Below are 25595 nucleotides of genomic sequence, written 5' to 3'. Positions count from 1 at the left end.
CTATGCGTCACTACTTCGCAGGGTAGGGGCTAAGTATAGTCAACCAGATCTAGAGGAAAAGATTAGTGCTGATTACGTCTCTCTTTCACTCTCTCTCTCTTTCACCCTCTCACACTCTTTTCAGGTGTCTATCTCCGTCCCTCTCTCCCCCCTCCCTCTCTCTTACTCTCCCCCTCTGTCCCTCACTATCTTTCTCTCTTCAGTGAGAGGACACGAGAGAAAGGGAGCTAGCCTTACAGAGGCAGCCCAACAGACACTGACAGTGAAACCATAGATGGTTTGCTCTAATGCATTTTTAACAGCTCAGCAGGGGATGGGAACAGCTCGCTCCTTCTGTTGGAGAGGACAGACAGACTGGACCAGTCAACAAGGTGAGTCTGTTTCCTTGGCTGTGCTCGTTCACCGTTTGGCTAATGACACCATTTGGTTATTCAGGGTGGTCATTTAGTTCTTTTAGACTTTATTTTGCTTTGGTTTAGCTTGGTGAACCAAGTCATTCGTGCAAGCAAAGACTAAGAATGTGTGTTTTGCGTGCCAAAGTTAACCTTTCGCGCTGTCCTGTTATGTAAGTGTCCTTCCTTTGGGGACAGGTCAGTCTAAGTGTTGCATTCCAAGCATCTGTAAATCTGTTGGTTTATTATTACTGTTAAGCAGGTGGAAGTATTTTGTTGCCATGCCCTGCATTTTGGGGTAGGCTGTAATAGTTTATTTCCCAAGGTTTTTATTTCAAAAGTTAAACTGAATCTAGGATTTGACAGCATTTGCACATAAGATGCCACGTTATCCTTATGAGTTGGATGTGGTTAGAAGAGGTTGGTAAACGACACAGACACATCCAAGTCAGTGTGAAAGCAGACCTTCACAGGTGAGCGAACCAGGGCTGCCTTGCTCGCAGACCTAGTGGCGTTACGGCAGCTGGTCAAATTTTTCAGCGAGACGCTTGCGAAATCGGCTGCAGGATGATAAAACACACCATATTATTTGATATATGTGAATAAAAAAAACATGTTAAGATTTTACTACGTTAGTTGTAGGCTATAGCCCATTAACACTCAACTTCACTACGTTGGTAACAAACGGCCAAGGCTACGCCGATAAAAACAATATCCGATCAATTCTCAAAATTTAGCCTGAACATCAAGCAGAAGAGACACAGAACCCCAGGCTACACCACAAACCAACGGAGAAATTTGGGAAGATTGACGACACAAACTTAATCGTCGAGGTGGAGAAGTAGCCTAGCCTAGGCCTACATGGACCACAGCACGTATTTTACAAAGACGACGGCAAAAAAGACAAATGTTTGGCTAACACGTTATGTTGGGATGCTGTTGCAACGGCTGTTGGAATAACACGTTTCCTAAATATTGCCTAGCTATGGACATGTTAACACTTGACTCCTTTTTTTATATTTTAAGCGCTGCCTTCAGCGCCTTTTGAGCGGTTTCAGCGCGCTGGCAGTTGAAAAAAGAAGTCAAGTGTGAACACGGCCTATGTCAAGTTGTTGTACCATGTCAGCGTTACATGTGAAAATGACAGCTTAGAGAAGGTGATTGGCTTGGTGACCGGCGCGGAGAAATGTGCGTCTGGTGTGAACAGCCTCGCGCCATTCGTAGCCAGTGTGTCCCAGGCAGGCATAATTTCTGTAATCAAACTTCCTAGAAGAGATGTAACACGACTGGATAGGTTTAAACCTGTAGATTTCTAATCGGCATTCAACAGTCACTTTCAGGCCTATATCAAATTGTCCAAAAGAAAAGTAGGGCTAATGAAAGAAGTAGCCTAAAGATAATGACAGCAGGCTTCCATCGTATTCAAGCAGGATTGCTCTTTTACAGGTACCGAGTGCAAACCTGAAGAGGCTCTACCTCCTCCCATCCCGGATCCTGCATTACATAACTGATCCTGGGGTAGAAAAACGAGTTAAACCTATTGGACTTTAAACCAGAAACGGACACCGGCCAGTGACCGTGTAAGCTCACCAGTAACGTCAAGGCTAATTGGTCGAAGACGCAGCGCTCCATCGTCCCGATGCCAGGAGCGACCCGCGCCACCATGGAGGGAACGTGCCAGGCCCTTTGCCGGACCCTGGTATCCCAGAAGGCCATTCAGAGGGAGACGGCGGACATCTCACAGTCGGTGCTCTACACCTCCCTCATGGGGCTGCTGCTGGTAGCCGATAAAGAGGTGGGGAAGCACCTCTCAATGTCTTTTGAAGGGCCCATTTGAGATATTGTCTACTCAGCAATCTGTCACTGGAGACAACTAGCTCTCAATGTAGCAATGGTGTGGCATATTATGCATTCATCCATCGTATCATAGGTGATAGTAGTTGTCTCTAGATTATCAACAGAGCTCCGAAGAATGAAAAATGACTCTATCAGTACACACTTAAAACGAATAGCAAATCTAACCATCCACTATATCAAAAGGTAACATGAACATGTAGTAAGCATGTGCTATAGAGTAAACCAGAAGTGTCTTCAGATCCTCCAATGAGGTCTTTAGGTGGATAAGTGAGTTATAACTGATTTACATGCCACGACAACCAAAGGAAACCATCCCCTGTGTGCACAGTAGAGATACATATTCTATTCTATTTAAATCTTTTCTACCACTTATGTTTTTTTTTTATCACTGAACAGCACCAACAAACACCAGTACGCCTAATTTCCTTGCCTCATGTCATCAAGGCTCAACATAGGTCCATCACAATTGTCAGCGGTTGTCTAGAATGAAGGCCTACCCAGCATGCTCTGTGTTATTGTGCGTTTAGGCGTGACGTAAAAAACACGTATTTATTATTACATTTTCATTATGCATAATCATTTCACAAATGCACATCAACACACATGCTACAGCACCTGTCAGCAGTCCCCGTATCTAATAGGATCAGCATTTGGTGTTGACCTCCTTTAATCCTCCCTTGCCAGGCTAATTGGATAAACATGCTAAATCTGTACAGCAGACAGTGGACACACACATGAACACAGGCGTGACATGCAGGGGTCGGAACATACACCGGCAATGAGACTCAAATGTCAAGTACTAAACACGGGTGAAAAGGGTAAGGAGGATGTGTCCATGGCCCACAGAAAGAAAAGAAAAAGGTAGAAATACAATGTTTTGAAAAACTGTTGACGGATGGATGGATGTGGTGTCATGATGTAACATGCCCTTGGTAGATCAACTATTTGAATTCCTTTTTTCCGACAGAAAGAGCAGCTGAACATAGGAAACGGACAAGTTGGTCTGCGTAACGTGGGGAACACAGTGAGTCTGTGGGTTTGTGTGTGTGTGTCTGTATTTACATTTGTACCCACGTGCATCCTACATGTGTGAACATGCACCTATCCTGTACACGTGCATATATTAAAGGGAGGGGGCCACACACATAGCCTATACACAATTTTTTCTTTCCTTTATTACATACGTTTTCTCCCCCCCCCCCCCATCTCTCCATCTTGTCTCTCTCAAGTGCTTTCTCAACTCGGTGGTGCAGTGTCTGTCCCACACGCGAGGACTGAGGGACTACTGCCTGCTCAGGGCCTACGTCCAGGAGAAGCACTCCAGAGAGGAGCCAGAACTCATGGAGGGTACGATCCAATCACCACACTCCTTCATGTGTGTCATGACATTGAACGTAGTCTTGCACACAAGTGCACCCTGACAATATTAACATGCAGACGACACAGCTTCTGTCCTCCACGTCTCCTCGTCAGTCCTGCCTGATCCTCGTCATATCTCCTCTCCTCTCCCCCCCCTCTATCATCTGTCCCAGTCTGTTCTGTCCTTCTGGTATGTCCTCAGCTCTCTCTGTCCACACACCCTTCCCTCCCCCTGCCCTCCTCATATTTCCCTCTCCCTCCATCTCTCCCTCTCGCCGTCCACTCACATGCTCTCCTTCGGTTTCAGCCTTCTCCAAGGTCTTGGCAGGCCTGTGGGACATCAACGGAGGGGACACCGTGGTGAATCCCGGGAGATTTTACACCCTCTTCAAAGACGCCGTGCCTTATTTCAGCGGCTACAGGTGTGTGTGGGCGAGGGCGACTCTGTCTCGGTGACAAGACCCGCAGCTGACAATGCCTCACGTGACTAATGCTGTCAAAGTTGGCAGAAATAGATTTTGGGAGATTGTCTCAGCCCATGTTCACAGTTATTAGCAGTTGTGTTTGGCTAATATAGAGGGAGACAACGATCAATCTCATAGCAAGGATAATTTTAAGTTTTAATAAGAACTATGTTCAAACTCCTTCTGACACTCCTATAGCATGCTCACTTACTATGAGGCTACACAAAACGTACTGGAGGTGGCATGTCAAATATCTAGCGTCAGATTTGTTTGCTGTTAGCTCGTTGCAGGCGGTGAATCAAGATACCAGCCAAAAAGTTGGAGAGTTAATATACTCATGATTATCATGTATACCCCAAAAGACACAGTTAAAAGTGCTTTCTTTCTCTCCACACCCTCTCTATGATTTTCCTGAGGTGTGATCTCACCATCAAAGTCAGGGAGAAGTCTGACCTCTCTCTCTCTCTCTCTCTCTCTCTCTCTCTCTCTCTCTCTCTCTCTCTCTCTCTCTCTCTCTCTCTCTCTCTCTCTCTCTCTCTCTCTCTCTCTCTCTCTCTCTGTCTCTCTGTCTCTCTGTCTCTCTGTCTCTCTGTTTCTCTGTTTCTCTGTCTCTCTGTCTCTCTGTCTCTCTGTCTCTCTGTTTCTCTCTCTCAGTCAGCAGGATGCCCAGGAGTTTCTGAGGTTCCTATTGGACAGGCTGCACACTGAAATAAACCGACGACCGTATGTCCGCAGAAACGGCCTGGAGCCCGAACAAAAATATGCCAAAATCAGGTGCATGTGTGTTTTTGTTTCGTCATTGTCACAGTGGGAAGACTTGGGCCTACAGCGACCTGTAGTTCATTGTTGATCCCTCTTTTCTCCCGTTCTCTCCATCAGGATGGAAGAGGAGGCCTCTGCCATGTGGAAGCGACACTTGGAGAGGGACGACAGCAGAATTGTGGGTGAGGACGGTGAAACTATGTCTGGGCCTCTCCGCATTTGTTTTTCTTCGTCTTACATACAATTATTTTTTAATAACCTCAGTCTCCCTTTCTCCATTTTCCTGTCCTCTCTCTCTGTTGCACTTTATCTCTGCTACCTCTCTCACCCCCCATCTTTCTCCATCGAATTCCCTTTCTCTCTTATCCCCATTTACTTAATAATTCCACACCCTTCCACCACACACACACACACACTCCAGACCTGTTCGCTGGTCAACTACGCAGCTCCCTACACTGCTCTGTGTGTTCTCACTACTCCACCACGTTCGACGTCTTCTGTGACCTGTCGCTGCCCATCCCCAAGAGGAGCACGGCTGGGGGGGTCTCCCTGAAGGAGTGCCTGGACCTCTTCTCCCAGGAGGAGAAGCTCGACAAAGAGAACGCCCCCGTAAGTGTGTCAGCATTGACATGGGTTGTTGGAGATGCATGAAAAGACATGTTCAGGGGGGAGGGAGTGGAAGATTGTCTTGGGGGACGTTGGAAATTTCAGAAGTCGGACCCACCTCCAGCAGGTGTTTAGTTCAAACATTACAGACCGCTGGGCATCCGACCGTTATTTGTATGTTTGTGGGTGGGTGTACGTATGTATGTGCATGTGTAGTAGTGTGTAAGAGATACTGCAAGTACATTTTCAAGACCAGAATCTATAGGTTAAATATAAACAGTTTTAATATAAACGTTATGTATGTGTGTGTGTGTCCAGATGTGCGAGAGGTGTAAGAAGCGCACGGAGAGCACCAAGAGACTGTCCATCCAGAGATTCCCGCAGGTCATCGTCATCCGTATCCTCACCAGCAAACGACCAGTAACTCATTACATTGTGACTAATGACAGTGGCTTCTTTGTCCAGTGTAATGATGATGGTAATTATGATGAGGCCGATAATTAGGAGCGTGATGATAATGATGGTGGTGCAGGGGTTTGGGGGGATGATGATGATGGTGATGATGATGAAGACTTAACAGACGCTTCCAGATCTGAATCGCTTCGCCATGTCTAGATACTCCATCTGTAAGAGCACAGTGTGTGTTTCCTTCCCGCTCACCAACCTGAACCTGGGTCCCTACGGACCTGCTGACTGCGGTAAAATATTTCTCTTACTTACCGAGTGTGTTCAAATGTGAGTGGGGGTGTTTTTTACGCCGTGCGTAAAAGAGTGTCGCAAGGATGTGTTGCAAGTGTGGGTGTGTTCGAGTGCGTGTGTGAGTGCACAACCAGAATGATAAAGTTGCTGTCTGTCCGTCCACAGGTCCTATTCTTTATGACTTGTATGCTATGTGTAACCACTCGGGGACAGTGAACATGGGCCATTACACTGCTTCCTGTTTGGAAGACAACGGATGGTGCTGCTACAATGACTCCAGGTGAGACCTGGATTACATTACGACACTGACAGAACACACACACACACTTTTCCCTCACACACTTATTGTTGTCGCATTCTAAAAATATGTCTGATGAAATAACCTTCCCCCATCTCTCAGTGTCTACCCAGTGTCGGAGAACCAGCTGCAGTCCAACCAGGCCTATGTACTCTTCTACCAGCGCAAAAACAGCACAGTCAGGAAGTGAGACTCAGCCAGCCAATCAGATCGACCATATCAGATCAAACATGCAACGTTTCAGCAAATTGGGGAAGCTGTATTAAAATGTCTTTACCTGTCAGCTGGGATGTTACTTACAGCAAAACCCCAGCTAATGTATCTCATTGTCTCAGCAGTTCACTCAAAGAGTTGGAACTCTTTGGCTATAATGGCATTGTGGGACTTAGTCCAGATAGAAGAAGAAAATGGAGGAAGCAAGAGAAGAAACGCGTTGGACTCGGTTGGAAAGGGTTCAAGAAAAGGATGAGAACAAACAATTGTGAGAGTGCACTTACAGAGACTTGCAGACTGTTATTGTCTTGGCAGACTTCATAAAGCTATAGATTTTGTGTCCACACAGTCATGGAAAATCATAACAACATTATTAATCGATGCAAATATTTGGATTAAGTAGGCTTATACAGCGAAGCAGGCAAATATACATTGTAGAAAGAGAGTAGCTACACTTGAAGGCATATTTTTCTAAGAAATTTGTTGTCCAAAGCCTCAGGAGTTTGAATAATTCACAGTTTCAAATCTCGTAATTATTTGACACCTCTGTATCTTTTCTTTGCTTTGATTCTTTTCCCTCTGTGTGAGGTTGCGAATTTGTACAAATCCATCATAAGATGGTTTTAAAATATGATTTTATACAAAGCAGTATTCTTTATTTTCTACTAACAGCTCCTGATAAGATTATTAAAGGAAGAAATGTACTTGCAGATGATGTGGCTTCTACTCAGTAGAATGCAATGCTTTCTTAATGTTTGCTATCATGATACTGGTTGGAATAAAACTGTAATCTGTTAAATGTTGAATAAAAATATAGATACTGTGTTCATTGTTTGGCCCTTTTCAACAACACTCTTTCGTTACATTTTTAGCAATCATATCAAATGTTCAGAAACACAACAGTAATGATATATCTATCCAAACATACATTTTTCAAAAATAAAAAGGTCACTACACAGTTAAGAAAAAAAGACATACATCACAATAGTACATTTAAAATAGTTAACATTTGGTCATTATTCATACACTGTAATGAATTAAACATTAATGAAAAAAATACATTTTATACATAATACATAAATCAAATATTTGTTTTCATGAAAAAAACAATCTGTTATTATAATTGTTTCACATTATTTATTTCCTAGCTTTTTTCCCATTTGAGAAATAACGTAGTATCTATTCACATTCAATACATTTCTCTTGAGACGAAGATGAAGTATGTGGGCTCAATTCAGTCCAAAATCGAAAACCAATGCATTAAAGTTTCGGATTATTTACATGAGAAGCACAGTTGATATCCAAGTCCATGCAACTGAAGGGATATTTTGTTGTTGTTGTTAAACCCTCTAGTCTAGTTAACAAAATATTCAGTTTAGTTGATGGGTTTAGTCGACGTCATCGTCATCACGCCGAGTGGAGAAGTAGGTGGAGTCTTCGTAAATCAGGAAGAAGAGGAAAGCGGACACATACGGTAGCTTGCTATGTTTTTCGTTAATTTTATACGTTTAAAGAAATTCTGCTTACACATTTAGGACTCCTAGATCAGGAATAGTATGTAATTGTTTGGCAAACCCAAATTCTGACGTAGAATGAGCGCTAACTACCTAGCCAAACCAAGTAATAGTGAAAGGTTTTGACAGCCAAGTTAGCTAGCACACCGCTAGCTAACATAAGCTAGGCTAGTTTTGCTAGCTAATTTAATAGCGACTTTATCCTGGCTAGCTAACTACACGTAGCAGTAAACGTTAGCATGGGTAACTTCATCATTACTCACAGACAAAATATATTTTATTCTTACAACACTGTTCTCAGTGAGCTAGGTAGTGCTAGGTGGGGTAACGTTAAGTCGTTAACGACTTGGGGTACAATAGAGATTAGCCAACATTTTTTGTTGCTGCCCTACAGTATGGTCTAGTTGCCAACAAGTAGCGAACATCTAACACTAGTTAGTTATTTTGTTTTAAAAAGCAGCAGGCAGCTGGAGGTAATTCTAGGACACTGCCATGGTCATTTATCTTACTGTGATGGCCAAATGCAATGTTCAAGTAAAGGAAATAATTTATTTTTAAATAGCAAATCATATACACGCATTTCCATTGATAGATTAAGCAATGAGTACTAGAAAGTCCTTTTCTTTTGGTCCACGTCAGGAAACGTAGTCCTAAGTATTTAAACTTTAAACAGGTGTGATAAGTAGGCCAATTTGGGGTTTATTATAGTTTTTCTTAAGGCCTGTTTTGTGTGCCATACATAAAGTATGTAATGTATTCATCACAATAATATTAACTTGAGAACTCTTAATTTTGCCTGTCATTCTGTTCTCTGAAGATGGCAGCCATTAGAAAGAAGCTGGTGATTGTGGGGGATGGAGCGTGCGGGAAGACCTGTCTGCTCATCGTCTTCAGTAAAGACCAGTTCCCCGAGGTCTACGTGCCCACCGTGTTTGAGAACTACGTGGCCGACATCGAGGTGGACAGCAAACAGGTGAGTTTACGCCAGCCAGTGACTGGATTATAATACCCAAATATTCACCACATTGCCCTCGCTTCATACTGGTCACCCTTAATGACAAAGGATCCTTCCTCATGCCTCGCTCTCACTTCTTATCTATCTCTCTCTCTCTCCCTGTCTCTGTGTCTCTCAGGTGGAGCTGGCGTTATGGGACACTGCAGGTCAGGAGGACTATGACAGGCTGAGGCCTCTCTCCTATCCGGACACAGATGTCATCCTCATGTGCTTTTCCGTAGACAGCCCCGACAGCTTAGGTACTGCACACTGAATCTCTCTCTCTTGCACACACACACATTTTGCCTTGGTACATCAAAGAGTATATATGCCAATGAGGCAGTTATTTTGTTTTACCTCCAAATGTATGTTTACTGTAAGTGAGCGGCTTTACCAATTGCCAAAAAAAGAGACATTTAAAAGTTTCACTTATCAGGTTAAATACTTTACTCTACAGTATAACTTTAAAATCAGTTATTATCTTCTTTGTCAATAAATGAACATTTCCATTGCGGTTTAAAATGATCGATGTGGATCTTGAAAACACTCTTTACAGAGAACATTCCAGAGAAGTGGACCCCTGAGGTGAAACACTTCTGCCCCAACGTTCCCATCATCCTCGTGGGCAACAAGAAGGATCTGCGCAACGACGAGCACACGAGGCGGGAACTCGCCAAAATGAAACAGGTAACGCCGCGGTGCCTTGGTGTCTGAAGAAGCATGGCGTGTTGGCGTGTCTGTCCTTGCCTCAACCCTGTCCCTTTCTGCTCGTCTCTGCCCAGGAGCCTGTGAAGCCAGAGGAAGGCCGGGACATGGCGAACCGCATCAGTGCCTATGGTTACCAAGAGTGCTCTGCTAAAACCAAAGATGGCGTGAGGGAAGTGTTTGAGATGGCCACCAGGGCAGCGCTGCAGGCCAAGAAGCGCAGCAGGAAGAGCGGCTGTCTGCTCCTATAAGCTCTGGCTGGGAAGCTGTCCTCAAGCACAGATCTCGGACAGCTTCGTCCCTCTGCCCTTTTCTAGAGGCTTGGGGTTTGAGGGGGAATGGGGAGGGTGGTTAGAGCCAGGAACAGGTGCAGGACTGCCCAATTCCAAATCGTCCCCTGTCCTCTTGAACACTCCTGTAGATCTGCAAAGATTAGATTGGCATCCACATTATAGCTGTAAGTCCTCCTTTTCGACACAGCGTTAACATCTCTCAATTCCCTTCAGGTGTAAAGTTACGTAAGCTAGGGACAAATGGTTGAATTGGAATTGGGCCAGGACGTATAATATAGAACTGTGTCAAGCAGAAAATGAAGACACAAGTGATCCCTGCCGGGCCAAAGGTTCATACATGGGAGGGAGGGGGAGGGGGGGACATGGAATTGGTAAATTTGAGAGATAGACAAAGACAATGTCAAGGCTAGAATACAGGTTAGATGGGTAAAATAAAGGCCATATCTAAGTGATCTTATATAGCCTAAACGTTGTGCCTTCAGAACAGTGGCTTGGAAGAGCCTGGAGCGGGGAGGTGGGTCAAGAGTCTGTGTCGCGGGGTGTGTCGGGGGGGGGGGGACGGGGGTGGGGGGGTGGACTCTTCTGCTGTCATCACAGATCTTTAGGTGTTTCCCTTTGCGTATGTGCCACTTCAGTGAATCCTGTCTCATCATTGGCTCAGTTTCCTCAGGCCCCATGTACTGAACTCAGGCACTGTGCTCAGTTTGTCTATAGACCAGATTGTACGGAGGTGTGTTCCCCCACAACAAAATAACCCGCTTGAGATTCTTAGTTCTGTACGTGTGCCTATATTTTGTAACTCCAGCGTGTGTCTGTTTGAGAGAGAGTCTGCATGTTCGTCCATGTGGATGCATGTGTGTTTTAGTGTATGTTTGTATCCATGATATCCATGTGTTTTTTTGTTGTTGTTGTGATACACTTGATCGTCCATGTACTGTACACACACACACACAACCTATTTTGTCTCCCAGACCCTGGCCCCATGCCAAAGCCCCCCTTTACACAGCCACAGTCTGGCATAGGGCTCAAACGGGTAACAAGACTCAACCACATAGTGAATTTGTCATCTTCAAAGCATTTTCTTTTGCTTGTTGCAAGTTAACATTGAGAATCCTTTCCCCCCCACCTTTATTTTTCATTTTTAAGTTGACTGTATTGTGTAAAGGTTTTGCGATGCATTTTGATCAGGTGAGTCTATATGTGGGGTAAGTGGGCGAAGTTGAGGAGGTGATAGTATCTGGTTGTCACATCTCCACAGGCTTGTATTAAAGTGCCTGTGCTGTAAGGCAGGGTTAGTAAAGAGATAAGCTAATGTTATTAAACATGAGCTTACTCCGATTTTCCCTTCAATGTATTAATATTGTTGTTATTATTGTTACAGTTGTCGTTGCCATCATACTTTCTCAGTATATTTTAACCCTCTATAAAATCCTGCTGTTCTGTGAACTTTTTCTGCGTTGAAATCATTGCTTTTCAAAAAGTCGAATTAGTGAGGAATAAGAAACAGTAACTGTGTGATTAAAGTGGGTAAAAGTCTGGGGGACTCTGGGCTGTCATATATTTTTTTTGTACTGTGACATTTCTTGAGTCTTTTCAAATAAAGCTGGCTTTCTGGTTTTCCAGGCTTTTCTGTTACATGTTAAACGGGCTTGGCACGTTTCATTTGGACTTAACAATGAATACTCTTATTATATAGAGATCTTAATAACTAGAGACCTTTAGACATACACACGTGCACTGTTGGAAATGTGCAGAAAGGATGCGTTTTTCCTCCCAACATATACATTCATACAAAGTCTGTATTCACACTGGTAAATTAGTAAAGCTTCACTATAACAGAGCCCGTCTATACAGAGAGCCAGTCCCCTCCCTATTAAGCCCCATTGTACCGAATTCTGTTGCAGTTCCATCAGAGTTCCACTGGGAGTGATCGCGGTCGAGTGCAAAAATGAATGGGAGTCTATGGAGCTAAACGGCTAAATTTGTCTCTTGCCTGATTGTCGTTGAGAAATCTCAGATTTGATTGTAGTTTTTGCATGTTCAACATGGATTATAGGTCGAAAGTTGAATGAACGAGTACTTATGTCCTTTCGATTCCTTACAGGGTGAGTCGTTATTGCCCATAACACGCTAGTATTCTGCTAATGAATGCTGATTGGTTAGTGAAGGACTGACTACGACCAGAGATCCCGCTTGATGGCATCCGAAGCGGAACCAGAATGCCAGACCATTAGCAACATTAGCAAACCAAGACTCTTTCTAGGATGTGTATTGACAGGGAGAACCTGTCAGCTGTGTTGTCGATGCCTCGAGAGAAAAAAGGAAGTGAACAGAGCTTGCCGTAAAGCAGTATCTCTGGTCGTACGACGTGTATGACGTCATTGAGATTTTAAAAGGCTTTTTAGAACAAAAAAGCGATTAAAAAAAATCTAACACTCAGCAGTGTGTATTTTTTTGCCTCCCCTTTCGAATTCAATATTCAAATTACTAGACAAAAACGGAAAAGTGAGAAAAGTGGATTTTGAGGGGTATAGCTCCATACCTCCATTCATTCTGCACTCGACCGTTTGCGACCTCATATGGAACTAGAGTGGAACCGCAACCAGTTCAGAAGCCGGAAGTTTCCCGAGAGTGGCAGCAGAGAATGTCTAATATATATATCCTTAAACAGGCTCTGGTGGCAGTTCTCTTCTTCTTTTTTTTTCGTTCAAAAAACGTTATTATTCAAGTACAAATACAAAAACACACTGAAAACATTAAATTAACACATTAACACATGAAAAAAAGGGGCGCATGAGATTTACATTAAAGAGGTTGTAAGGCATTGTAAATGTTCAGAGTCTGGATGGCTTTCTTATTTGTCAGTCCTTTTAAAGTTTCCCAATATATTTTCATGTCACTTTTAAATTGGTGAATATTCAGACCATATACATTTATGGATATAACATTTTCCAAATAAAATTAAATGATTCAAAATGAAAATATGGCATTTATCCAAATCATTACCTTCATAGTAAAAAATAATATCTGTACTTTGTAATTTAATCCGAGATCCACACAATACATGAAATACATCCTCCACATCAATCCAGAACAATCTGACATAAAAACATTCACAAAACACATGTGCAATCATCTCTGTGAAAACACCACAAAATATGCAGGATTCAGAAAGATCAGATTTATATTTCTTTGAATTTGATTTGTTGGGTAGATTAGACATTCTCTGACTATAACGAGATGGAACACAGTGACGTTGAGAATGTACAGATTCCCAACCTTGATTGATTTCCATATGTCCAATCATAGTCCTTTGTCAAGTATGTTCCATAAACCAATCGTGTGATCGAATCAAGTATTGGCCCCGCCTATGTTCACAAACTGTAGCCATTTTGCACAGTTGTCAAAAACATAGCAAGCTAGCAGCATTTACATATACACTGATACAAGCGATCGTAGGCAACATGAATGTCACTTCATCGACCAAACGTCAGGCAAGTATGATATTGTAATACGTTGCCAACAATGAAGCTGATAAGCACTGTACTGGGCTATTGCAAAGCTGACGTTAGCTAGCTTCCGTCTACCGGTATGTAGTATGTCTGGAACGAAGTCTGTTAACTATCTAGCATGCATCATCCAGTTGTCTGTTTAGCTAGATATGCAATTTAATAGACAGCCGACACAAGCTGTGTCTCCCTCTCACATCTAAGCTCGCCATTTTACCTGTGTGCAAAAGTCCAGGGTGGCAGTGGTAATACTGGCAGCATTTTCCATTTGGAAGAGTCGTGTCGATTGTGCAGAGACTGGTCAGTGCGGGTGAAAACAACGTCAAGAAGTGGGATGAGCAGCAGATGTAGGCTATCTGTAGCTAGACTTAAAGTGATGCTAGTTGAACATTCATCCTTGGTTTTATCGGCGTACTGTGATTGCAATGACCTGCATGACATTCACTGTCGGTATTATCCAACGCTAACAGCCAGTCTCAGGTAACCTTACAATCACCTGTACGGCTTGTATGACTGTCCAGCAGTGCACGATTGTCTGTGAGCCTGATAGCTGTAATTTGGCATAAGAGGTGTATATAGTCATGCATTTTACAAATAGGCTATTAGTTCTCAACTGATGTCACACTGGTCTACAAGTTCTAGCTGCGAGTGTATTTGACTTTGTACTCATATTCAAATGCTATCAGTAAGTGTTCAAATAGTGAGGAGAGTAGTCTTAACTGTCAGCTGACTTGTACTTTTTGCTGTTTTCAGGGTGTCTAAATGCCGAATATTTGAGAGGATCTTAACACCAGAATAAGGGCATTGGGTCAGTATGGACTATGATAGAAGGTGAGACTTTCTTCTGTTTTGTCTTTTTTGCATCCTTTGTACTAATTGCCATTATACACCTTACCACACGTGTGTCACTTTGGATAACCGCATCTCCTGAATGCACATTTATTTATTTACCTTTATCGTTCTTCTCGGTTTCTTAATAGGGGTGGCCGTGGGGACCGCATGGGTCGCTATGGCAACATGCTCAATGAGCACGATTTCCGGGACATGGACTACCGGGGTTATGGCCACGAGGAAGGGGAGCCTGGTACAGGATATGACATCGGAGCAGGGGAGGAGAGGGGATACGGCCGCGAAGTGCAGCCAGCAGGGGTCAACGACTTCACCCTGGGTCGTCTCCCGGACAACCGGCCGGGTTTCCTTCAGAGGGGAGAAGAGCGAGGAGAAGGCAGACGAGGGCTGAACAAGGGTTTCCCCGGTACCCCTCGCCCCCAGGCCCCACCCCAGCTATCCTTCCCCAGGCCTCAGAGAGATGAAGAGGCCTCCAGTAGGGACTTTCAGCCCTTCAGGAGCTCCCCATTGGGCAGAGGAGGGGGTCACGGGGGGAGAGGTTACCCCGGGAGTCATGCTTCTCTCCTGGGGGGCAACGAGGGAAACTGGGGCAGAGAGCACGGCGCCCCCTCGGACCTGGAGGATTTCTCCTTGGGGAGGCCAGGAGAGGAGGAGAGGTTCTCCAGAGGGCCGGGGATGGGAAAGGTGAGCTGAGGTCTAGTGTGTGTCCTGGGGAGCAGGGCACAGAGACCCCTCTTTGTATGTGCTGTTGCTAATTGTATGTGTGTGTGTGTGTATGTATAGGGTTTTCCAGAAGGAGGGGAGGAGCGGAGCTGTGGGGGTCCGGCAGCTGGCTCCGACCTCTTTCTGGAGGAGCTGGATCAGAGAGAGCAGGACTACACTGCAGACCTGAACCAGAGACCCAGCAATATCATCATGCTCCGCATGCTGCCACCCAACGCCACCGCTAATGAGGTGATATATATATATATATGTGTGTGTGTGTGTGTGTGTCTGTCTGTGCCTGTGTGTATGTGGCCTGTGTGTGTGAGTGTCTTTATAACGTATCATCATAGTTATATCTTGTTTATAGGGTTGTTATTCTGCGCAATGCTGTGCGTTTACATTTCCTGTGTGTGTCTGTGTGTCTGTGTGTGTGTCTTCCCTCCAGATCCGTGCTCAGCTTCAGGAGCAAGGCATCCAGCCCCGAGAAGTCAGACTCATGAGGAACAAGTCTTCAGGTGAGGCCAGGTCCACCACAAGTTACCTCTCCTCCCTTTTCCACTTTCTCTCTCTCGCTTTCACCCTCCTCTCCACCTTGCACAGTCGGCTGATGCCGAGGCCTGCTCCACAATCAGTCAATCACATGGAAAGGTGTCAAGTCTCTCCTCATCTCTCTCTCTCTCTCTCTCTCTCTCTCTCTCTCTCTCTCTCTCTCTCTCTCTCTCTCTCTCTCTCTCTCTCTCTCTCTCTCTCTCTCTCTCTCTCTCTCTCTCTCTCTCTCTCTCTCTCTCTCTCTCTCTCTCTCTCTCTCTCTCTCTCTGTGTGTGTGTGCCCCTCATCCCTTCTCCTCTCTTCTACACGCTATCGTCGCTGCGAGGTCATAGACACTAGTTTTGTTACTTGTACGTCTCCTTGACTAGCCATGTGGTTGTACTCATCTTATGAGGAGGGCCTCCGTACACACACACACACACACCAACCCGTGTTTACACGCAGAACGCCCTGCCTGTTTTCTCTCTGGTTGTCCTGTCCTCTCTGCTCTCTCCTCATGGCTGTGCCTCCACCACCTCGATCTCTTCAGATGCTCCTGACTAACCTAATGTCTAGGGCTGGCTCTCTCACTTGCTGGTTAGTGTGTGTGTGTATCCTCTCTAACTGCTCACCAGCTTAGAGTGTGTGTTTTATCCAACTCGACCTCTTCCATATGCTATGTTAATGCTTCTCCCTGCTAACTCACTGTGTGTGTGTTCTCTCTCTCTCTTTCTGACATATTATTAGTGTTCTATGAAATACATATACGTTCTCAGGCTATTCAGTGAAGGCTGGTAACACGTAGAATCAGAAAGAAACTTCCGTGTGTTGCTTTTAAATATTTTACCCTTGCTCAGACACAGACACCGCAACCTTTCACCGCAGCGCTAAATATTTCACTGCATCTCAGCCTTCCGAAAAAGACGAGCTTTTGCTGTGCGAGTGTGTGTGTGTGTGTGTGAGAGAGAGGGAGAGAGAGTGTGTGAGTGCGCGTGTGTGTCCGTGCACACGTCTGTCTCTGATGATGCTCGCGAGCCAGAGTACTCGAGTGTAAAGATCAGACCCAACTGATGAATGGTTGCATCACAGCGCTCCTCCACCATCTCTCCTTTCCCCTCTCCTCGACCCGGATGACAGCGTCCGCACTGCACTCTCCCTCCAGGGTAGACTGGACGGTGTGGCATCACTCCCAAAACAAGACGTTTGGAATTGAAATAGCCAGAGACTCAACCTTCTATCCGAATGGGATACAAACTCAGGGCTGCAAGAGGTGTCACAAAAACAATTATATATAAGTAATAATAATCTAGAGGTTTCCAAGAATTTTCCGGAAACATTTCTGTGAGAAATGACATGGGGGTGGGGGGCAATGAGAAGGGAATACTGTACATGCACACAACCCCAAAATTCCAGATTCATTCTTGTGTATTCCCCAAAACTCTTCCTAATGAAAATTCCCAGAAGGTCACCCTCCCTCTTCCAATGTCTCTAGTGGAAACCTGTCATGGAGAGGTCACTCTGCTGGCTCTAGCTTTAACCGTGCCCAGTTTGGCGGTCCATTATCAGTGCATCGTCCGGGCAGGACTGTATTAGTGATGGTACACCGATCCAGTATTGTGTGAGATCATTTTAGTCAGTACTCAGACAGGGTCCTTTTTCTCTCTCTCTCTCTCCTCTCCCTATCTCTCTCTCGCTCTCTCCACCTGTACATGAAGCACTAACCCCTCACTGCGTTGTTGTTATGTTGTTGTTGTTGTTCGGTTGCCATGGCGCTGGGCGGTGTCCAGGTCAGAGCCGAGGATTCGCCTTCGTCGAGTTTAATCTCATACAGGAGGCCAGCAGCTGGATGGAGACCAACCAGGTCACTCTCCACCACACACACACAAACACACACATACATACATGCAGGCACACACCACCTACACATATGCACATGCTACACGCACGCACTCACACACGCCACATTGCACGTTTCGCATGTACATGCTCAATACAAGCCGTCATCGCATTCACACCCATACACTTCTGGTATTACTAGGAGGGATTGTATGCTTCAGAATAGAATTGTTGGTTGCTGTCTCTCCAGACACACACACACACACACACCCAAGAGTGTGCTTTCTGATGCCCATGTGTTTGTGTTTTAACTGTCTATTCTCAAACATCCTCCCCTCCTCCCCCTCCCTCTCCCAAATCGAGCCGTTTTTGCACTCGTTTAGTCAATGGTGTCGGAAGACGAGTACGGGGGGGTGGGGGGGGAGGCACGGGCAGCCTCCAAACTTGCCGGTAGCTTCTGGGGTGTGGGGGCGTCCTGTGAGAGTGACCTGGTCCCCAACGCAGTAGACTGGATGATGATCTAGCTGTCAGTCTAGCCCACACACCTCTCTGCAGGGGGGCAGGGCTGGATCACAGTTCCTGGATCAGAACCAACAGCAGTAACCATCCTCCGCTCTGTGGGTCCCGAGGTCCATGTTCTGGGAAAACCATGAACGTCGCCTGAATCCAGAGCTAGCGCAGTTTCCGTCGGCGCTGTCAAGCTAGGCTGGTTGTTGGGGGGGAGGGGGAGGGGTGAAGGTGTGGGTGGCATGGTGGTACATGGTTTCCCCTTAAGGGGGGGGTTGACAAAACTGACTTGCAGACACACACACACACACACACACTCAAACACACCATCTCAGTCCGTCCCAAGTTCCCTAAAGCTGAAGGTTGTACTTCTCTCTTGTCTTTCTTTCCACCTCAGTTGTTCTTTCTCCCTCTCTCTCTTTCTCTCTCTCTCTCTCTCTCTCTCTCTGCCCTACTCTTGTGAGATGAGGCCTCTCTCTAGCATGTGTCCTACTTTATCTTTGATAATCATTCATTGTCCCTACCCTCCTCCCCCTCTCTCTCCCCCTCTCTATCTCTCTCTCTCTCGCTCTGATTCTTTCAGAGAGTTCTGTCTATTATGGGGCAGAGGGTGTCCATGCACTATAGCGACCCCAAACCACGTGCCAATGAAGACTGGCTCTGCAACAAGGTACAATACCAGGCTGTTAGTGTGTACTGTCATGTCAGGTTGTGTGAGGGAGTGATCTGGTGTGTGCGTGTGCATGCATGCACGGGCCCTCATCCTCCTCCTCTTCTGTTCCACCCGACAGTGTGGCGTCCAGAACTTCAAACGAAGAGAGAAGTGCTTCAAGTGTGGTGTGCCGAAATCAGGTACTCACTCTTCTACTTCCAGAACCCTCCGGCCTAGATTCAGCTCTCAGTAAAGTTCCACACCGAGCAGACCCTGTCAGAGCTGGAGGGGGGGTGAATATGTCTGTGTGTAATGCCCTACTCCCTCACCAGAAGCTGAGCTGAAGCTGCCCCTGCTCCAGAGGGATTTGCCCCCGGGGCACCAGAAGGAGAGTGCCCAGGGCTTACTGCCCCTGCCCACCCCCTACCAACCCTCCGCCCCGGCCCTCAGCGCCGTGGCCATCCCTCAGCAGGCAGAGGTGGCCAACGACAGTGAGTCTCCGTGTGGCTCGGTCTCCTTTCTGTACATCCCCTCCCCTCCCTCCCTCTCTCTCCGTCCCGTCTCGTCACGTGACGGAACGTTCTCTCTGGTTCTCTCGCAGCTCTGATCCTGAGGAACCTGGGGCCTCACACCTCACTGGAGGCCATCTTGTCTGCGCTGGCCCCCTTCGCCACGCTGTCGCCCTCCAACGTTCGCCTCATCAAGGACAAACAGACGCAGCTCAATCGGGGCTTCGCCTTCCTGCAACTCTCCACCATAGTGGTATGACACACACACACACTTACCGGCCCTGCTTGTGGTTCACACGTTTTTCTCCGTTAATGACTTGAGTGGTGAGGAAGAGAAACATGCGTTCACGCGCACACTCTCTCTCTCTCTGGCGCTGTGCGTCTCTGCAGGAGGCATCCCAGCTGCTCCAGATCTTACAGGCTCTCCAGCCAGCGCTTACCATCGATGGGAAAGCCATAGCGGTGGAGTTTGCCAAGGGCTCCAAACGGTAAACACACTCACACACACACACGCACTCTGCTGCAGTCCAGTTTCGCTTCACAGCCTGTCGGTTACACAGACTGGCATCTCTCTAAACAGAAACAAAATTCAAACCTCCGTGAACTGAATCCCCCTGCTATCAAATTAGGACAGCACACGATGTAACGTAAGCACATGTCTGCTAGGGATTGCTTATCTGGAACGACTGTAAAACATGTCAGAGGAACCACCGATAGTATTTACTTGCTTAATGCTTGTCTATAGGAGAGAGCTAACGTGAGCATTTTTTAAGTAAGAATGATGTGACTCTCCCCACCTCTCTCTCTCTCTCTCTCTCTCTCTCTCTCTCTCTCTCTCTCTCTCTCTCTCTCTCTCAGGGATGTGTTCCTGACTGATGGCAGCAGGGTGAGTGCGGCCACCGTGGCCAGCACAGCCATCGCTGCAGCCCAGTGGGCCGTCACACAGGTCAGCCAGCCGCCCAGCGTCACACCTAGGACACAAAAACAAAATTGATCTATTGTTTTGAGTAATTGTCTTTATTTTATAGTTCTTTACTCTACTTGTATATGTATGGTTATTTACTTGTGAATGTATACTGTTTACCTCATGCTACCTTGTCTACCTCTCACCCTCTTCTCAGACTGCCCAGAGTGTGTCTGGAGGTGCTCAGGGTGTGGATGTAGCAGTGTACCAACAGGGGGCAGTGTTGACAGCTGCATACATCCAGGAGAACCAGGATTTCCCCTGTAGGCCAGAGGGCTTGGCCTACGCAGGCCAGACAGGGGGAGCAGGTACCGGTCTGTCCAGCACAGGGGCTGGCCTGATGGGGGCCTACACAGCAGACCCTGGTGAGCACCAAACTTTGCCTTATCCAAACAGGCGTTTCCCCTCATTTGGGCTGGTTACTTATTAGTGTGTGTGTGTGTGTTTGTGTGTGTGTGTGTTACTCCAACAGCAGTCTCCGAGGCTATGCTGTCCGGGGTTGACGGAGTCCATCTCTCATTGGCTCACACGCAGGCAGCTATTAACGCCACCTCTACCTCCACACAGTCCAGCCAGGTAACAATCATCCGCCCATCAGTACACACACCCACGCACACCCACACACACACTCTGACTCAAAGTGTGTGTCTTTCAGCAGGTGGAGATAGTGGGGAAGCCTCAGCCAGCCACACAGAGCCAGCCAGCCACCCCCGGCACAGCGTACGAGTACGCTCAATATCGTGAGTATGAAGGGGAGAGAGGTATGGAGGGAGGTAGTAGGGATGGAGGGAGGGTAATAGGGATGGAGGGAGGGTAGTAGGGATGGAGGGAGGGTAGTAGGGATGGAGGGAGGGTAGTAGGGATGGAGGGAGGGTAATAGGGATGGAGGGAGGGTAGTAGGATGGAGGGAGGTAGTAGGGATGGAGGGAGGGTAGTAGGATGGAGGGAGGTAGTAGGGATGGAGGGAGGGTAGTAGGGATGGAGGGAGGTAGTAGGATGGAGGGAGGGTAGTAGGGATGGAGGGAGGTAGTAGGGATGGAGGGAGGGTAGTAGGGATGGAGGGAGGTAGTAGGGATGGAGGGAGGGTAATAGGGATGGAGGGAGGGTAGTAGGATGGAGGGAGGTAGTAGGGATGGAGGGAGGGTAGTAGGATGGAGGGAGGTAGTAGGGATGGAGGGAGGGTAGTAGGGATGGAGGGAGGTAGTAGGATGGAGGGAGGGTAGTAGGGATGGAGGGAGGTAGTAGGGATGGAGGGAGGGTAGTAGGGATGGAGGGAGGTAGTAGGGATGGAGGGAGGGTAGTAGGGATGGAGGGAGGTAGTAGGGATGGAGGGAGGTAGTAGGGATGGAGGGAGGGTAGTAGGATGGAGGTGTGGAGACGTGCCTGTCTGATGCAGGCCGGTGTGTCTGCGTGTGGAGACGTGCCTGACTAGTCGAGTGTCTCTCCGTCCCTAGCTGTCCCTGACGTGTCCACGTACCAGTATGATGAAACGTCTGGCTACTACTACGACCCGCTGACCGGCCTGTACTACGACCCCAACTCCCAGGTGACTCTCACACTTTGGATCACTGGCGGGGGGGGGGGGGGGGGATTGAACCTTCATGCACCCCTTGTCCAATATGGGAAGTTTGTAAATATAAATCTGTCTCTCTCTTTTTTCTTCTTATCTCATTCTCCTTTATCTTCTCTCTCGCTTGTTTGCTCTCACTCCCTTTCTTTCTTCTCTCTTTTGTTTGTTCTTTCCCCTCCTCCCTCTCTCCAGTACTACTTCAACTCTCACACCCAGCAGTATATGTACTGGAGTGGGGAGAAGCAAACGTACATTCCCGCCCCTGCCCAATCAGAAGCTGGGACCGCTGCCACCCCCGGCGACAGCCCCGCCCCCTCCGATCCCCTTGCTGCTGCCCTCGGTGGCAAGGAGAAGAAAGACAAGCCGAAGAACAAAACGGCTCAACAGGTACCGGACACACCGACTCACACACACACACAGGCTGCTAATATTTAATATTTAGCCTTTGATATCTATGGTATTGACATTGGCAGGCAGAATTCTTAAGATAACAGGGCCTACTTGCGTAGTGCTGGTTGTTGTCTGCAGTGTTGTGTACCTGATTTGTATAGACAGTCATTAAGTTCCAGTATCCAGCAAGACAAGATTTCCAGTGTTTGTGTGTGTGTGCCTGTGTGTGTGTGTCCAGATAGCGAAGGACATGGAGCGCTGGGCTAAGAGTCTGAACAGACAGAAGGAGAACGTCCGCTCCGTCTCCTCCTCTTCCTCCTCCTCTTCCTCACTGGCTGCACCTCTGGCCTCCGTAGCCCTGCCCCCCGGTTACGCCAGAGCGCCTGGGAACCGCCTCGACGACCGGCGAGAGTCCGCCAGCGCCGACGCCGGCTACGCTGTCCTTGAGAAAAAGGTTGCACACGGCGATACACAGACACGAATATAATGTGCACATTCACATACTTTTTAAGCCACTGTAATTCTGTTTCACTGACTCTTCCTGTCCTGTAGGGGGCGCTGTCTGAAAGGCCTCAGATCCTGTTGGAACAGCTCAGACACACCACAGACAGAGAGGTGAGGATGTTTTCATATAACCAGACTGATCTCTCTCTCTCTCACTGTATATTTATATACGTATATATATATAAATATTTATATACGTATATATAAATATACAAGCATATTAATATACATGCATAGATCTCATAATTTCTCAATATTGAAGACCGACCACAAAGTTGCATTTCGACTCATGGCTTCAGTGCTCTCTCTCTCCCTCACACACACACACTCACTCCTGCTCTGGTTGTTGTTTTCCACTGTTATTGCAGGTTTTTCCAACTCTGCTATTTTTTTTTTTACCTGACCTTTTAACAGTACCATCTCTTTGTCTCTCTGTCCCCCAACAGCGCTCCCCCCCTCCACCCCCCCAGCAGCAGGGCCTGGTCCCAGCGTACAGCGGAGAGACGGACAGCGAAGAGGAGGGGGGAGAGAAGGAGGAGAAGGAGGGCAGGATGACAGACTGGGCCAAGCTGGCCTGTCTGCTGTGCAGAAGGCAGTTCCCCAGCAAGGAGGCCCTCATCAGACACCAGCAGCTCTCTGAGCTCCACAAGGTGCCCTCGACACTCGAGTCAGACACAGTGGCAGACCACATTTGAGAGAAGTGCCACAAAACTCAAACATACTAGCCTGACGTTGTCATACTCATAATTCTAGTCAGAATATGAGTCTGATACCGCTCCGTTGGGCTGTGAGTATGGGGCGTGTTTCAACCGAACCCGGAAAAAAATGCCTCTTCACACAATTGGATAGACCTACAACCAATCAGAGCAAAGTAGTATGTTGTTTGTTGAAAACGAATTCAACCCAAGCGCTCTTTGGTGATGTGGTTGATTACGTTACTGTTGATCATCTGTCCATCATCGTATAAAGCCCGCCCTGACAATTTGATTGGTCCAAACAGCTCTTGTTCGGACATAGTTTTCCCCCAACCGAGCGACCCCAGACCCAACTTCCCAACCAAATTTTTTTGTGGGCGGGCTAAGTTTGGCTGGCACCCAGGCTACAAACATACTGGTCCATTGCTGATTTATTTTGGTATCAGGTTGATCATTAGGAAGCGTAGTTGTGTTTTACGTGTTTGGGATTTGGGGCTTGGAAACAGTAATACCATAAAGGCCTGAAATCTAATACACACATCATACGCAAACATGAAACTCAACCTTTTAAGTCTGAACTTGGTTTAAATAGTTAGTCATACACTGGTCTTTTTAACCTTTTGACTCCCCCCGACCTTCTTTCTCAGCAAAATCTGGAACAAAGGCGGAGCGAGGATGGAATCGGCGGAGAGGTGGGTTGTCGTCATGGAAACTAAGCCTCTGGGTCAAGCAAAGATTTCCTCAGTGATGTTTGTGCTCTTGTCTGCATGCCTCGGTGGAAGAGCAGACATCTATATCTGGAAAATTTAAACAATGTGCTGGCATCAGGACTGAACAGTTTACTCAGTGAAAACATATCAGTGATTGATTGATTTAATCTTTTCTTTGCGGGACAGCGGTACAGAGACAGGCCTTCAGAGAGGAGAGACAACGGCCAAGAAGCTCCAGATCCCAAAAAGAGGAAATACAGCCCTGTGTAAGACACACACACACACACACGCATATATATTTATGTTTTTAATTAATGCAGTTTAGCTGTGACACCTTGGTGGAACGCATTGTTTGAACTGAGCGCACCTCCTCTGGACATCTAACTACTATCCCAGTCAGTGTATTGAGTGAAACAGTGTAAGCAAGGGTGGATGTGAAGTTCTGAGATAGAAAGGGCAAATCCATTTACTGGTTAAGAAATGTGGTAGTTACAGTATATGACAATTCACTCTGTCATTCAGTTGTTTAGTGTTTCTTTCACTAACTGCCCCCCTCCTCTTTTGTTTGCCTTTTTCTTTGTATCCCTCTCTTCCTGCAGTGATGGCATGGCAGGCAGTAGTCTGGGGGCCCGGATGCTGCAGGGAGGGATGAAGAAGGGGTTTCTGCTACGCAACATGCAAGTGGAGTGACCTCTGAGCCGCCATTTTGAACTTTGTTTGCGAACATGCAAATGGATTTGCCAGAGCACAACAGTCCAATATAAATGCCACGTAGGAATATCTGTATACAAACACAACTTCAGTTTTGGAATTTCACATTTGGCAGAATGGATCTGACTTCGGCACTGTGGCGGTGGATGTTGGCTGGACAGTTAAAGTTGCCTTGACCACAGCAAGGATCAGATTCCACCTTTATCTGGTCCTATAGTTGGGAGCAATTTTTGCACAGAAACGCACCTTTGCTTTTTCTTTTGATGGTCCTGATGAAAGCCATTATATACATGTCAAACTGGAGAAGCAAGCTTTACTCTGGACTGGAAGCAGCACAAAGTATTTTTGCTGCTGCTGTACTGGTCAATGGTGTGATCCCTAAAGCATTACGTGTAAGATTAATTGAAGATAAATGTCTATGCACCATAGTTTATTTGATTTGATCATGTATGCCTTGTCATTCAGTGTATAGCACCCTTTTTTTACCCCCAGACTACCCAGACATGGAAGGCAAGATTCCTCCCCTTTGTATATTGTAACACTAACATTAGTGTAAGGAGGAAAAACTAATTTTATTCTGTGTGTGTAAAACTAATTGTATTCTGTGTGTGAAAAAAATCAATGAAAACAGTAGCCTACGTGTCTCTAAGGAGTAGTTTTGTCTCGTTTTACATTTCTTTCGGTGTATTATGGATTGCGGGTTTATAACAAACAGTAGGCTGCAGACAGTGCATATTTGTACACCACAGTCAGTGTGTGTAGTTTTCTCAATATTGTTTCCAAATATACTTTGCAAAAGC

At 46.5% G+C, this 25595-nt stretch overlaps 3 protein-coding genes across 6 annotated transcripts; all 3 read left to right on the top strand.

The window, feature by feature from the left end:
• The first annotated feature begins 1961 nt into the window (after positions 1 to 1961).
• usp21 (ubiquitin specific peptidase 21) lies at positions 1962 to 7388 on the top strand. Of its 3 annotated transcripts, none has more exons than XM_067240555.1 (12): positions 1962 to 2187; positions 3217 to 3273; positions 3479 to 3596; positions 3916 to 4030; positions 4727 to 4846; positions 4952 to 5016; positions 5256 to 5443; positions 5759 to 5837; positions 6031 to 6138; positions 6305 to 6419; positions 6540 to 6623; positions 6776 to 7388. In XM_067240555.1, exons 1-12 carry the CDS (start codon positions 2032 to 2034, stop codon positions 6972 to 6974), a joined length of 1404 nt encoding a protein of 467 aa, XP_067096656.1. In that variant the 5' UTR covers positions 1962 to 2031; the 3' UTR covers positions 6975 to 7388. The 3 variants fall into 3 exon arrangements, with proteins under 3 accessions (XP_067096656.1, XP_067096655.1, XP_067096657.1); XM_067240554.1 differs by having other exon boundaries at positions 6773 to 7388; XM_067240556.1 differs by having other exon boundaries at positions 6540 to 6895.
• Positions 7389 to 8080: 692 nt separating this feature from the next.
• Positions 8081 to 11773, top strand: LOC136946267 (rho-related GTP-binding protein RhoA-C-like). Its single transcript, XM_067240558.1, has 5 exons — positions 8081 to 8124; positions 8982 to 9137; positions 9298 to 9418; positions 9715 to 9845; positions 9941 to 11773. Exons 2-5 carry the CDS (start codon positions 8982 to 8984, stop codon positions 10112 to 10114), a joined length of 582 nt encoding a protein of 193 aa, XP_067096659.1. The 5' UTR covers positions 8081 to 8124; the 3' UTR covers positions 10115 to 11773.
• A 1905-nt stretch (positions 11774 to 13678) lies between these two features.
• Positions 13679 to 25444, top strand: rbm10 (RNA binding motif protein 10). 2 transcript variants are annotated; one of them, XM_067240394.1, is made up of 23 exons: positions 13679 to 13745; positions 14419 to 14496; positions 14646 to 15198; positions 15298 to 15468; positions 15665 to 15734; positions 17535 to 17608; positions 18674 to 18760; positions 18882 to 18942; positions 19075 to 19233; positions 19344 to 19504; positions 19642 to 19739; positions 20110 to 20197; positions 20373 to 20580; positions 20688 to 20791; positions 20874 to 20955; positions 21670 to 21761; positions 21978 to 22172; positions 22414 to 22629; positions 22728 to 22790; positions 23126 to 23329; positions 24022 to 24066; positions 24271 to 24350; positions 24684 to 25444. In XM_067240394.1, the coding sequence occupies exons 2-23, from the start codon at positions 14480 to 14482 to the stop codon at positions 24772 to 24774; spliced, it is 2919 nt and encodes a 972-aa protein (XP_067096495.1). In that variant the 5' UTR covers positions 13679 to 13745; positions 14419 to 14479; the 3' UTR covers positions 24775 to 25444. The 2 variants fall into 2 exon arrangements, with proteins under 2 accessions (XP_067096495.1, XP_067096494.1); XM_067240393.1 differs by having other exon boundaries at positions 20871 to 20955.
• Positions 25445 to 25595: the final 151 nt, after the last annotated feature.

The sequence above is a fragment of the Osmerus mordax genome, chromosome 7 (genome assembly GCF_038355195.1).
Source record: "Osmerus mordax isolate fOsmMor3 chromosome 7, fOsmMor3.pri, whole genome shotgun sequence".
NCBI classification, from domain to species: Eukaryota; Metazoa; Chordata; class Actinopteri; order Osmeriformes; family Osmeridae; genus Osmerus; species Osmerus mordax.
The sequence above is the reverse complement of the archived record's forward strand: the minus strand, read 5'-3'. Positions and strand labels throughout refer to the sequence as shown.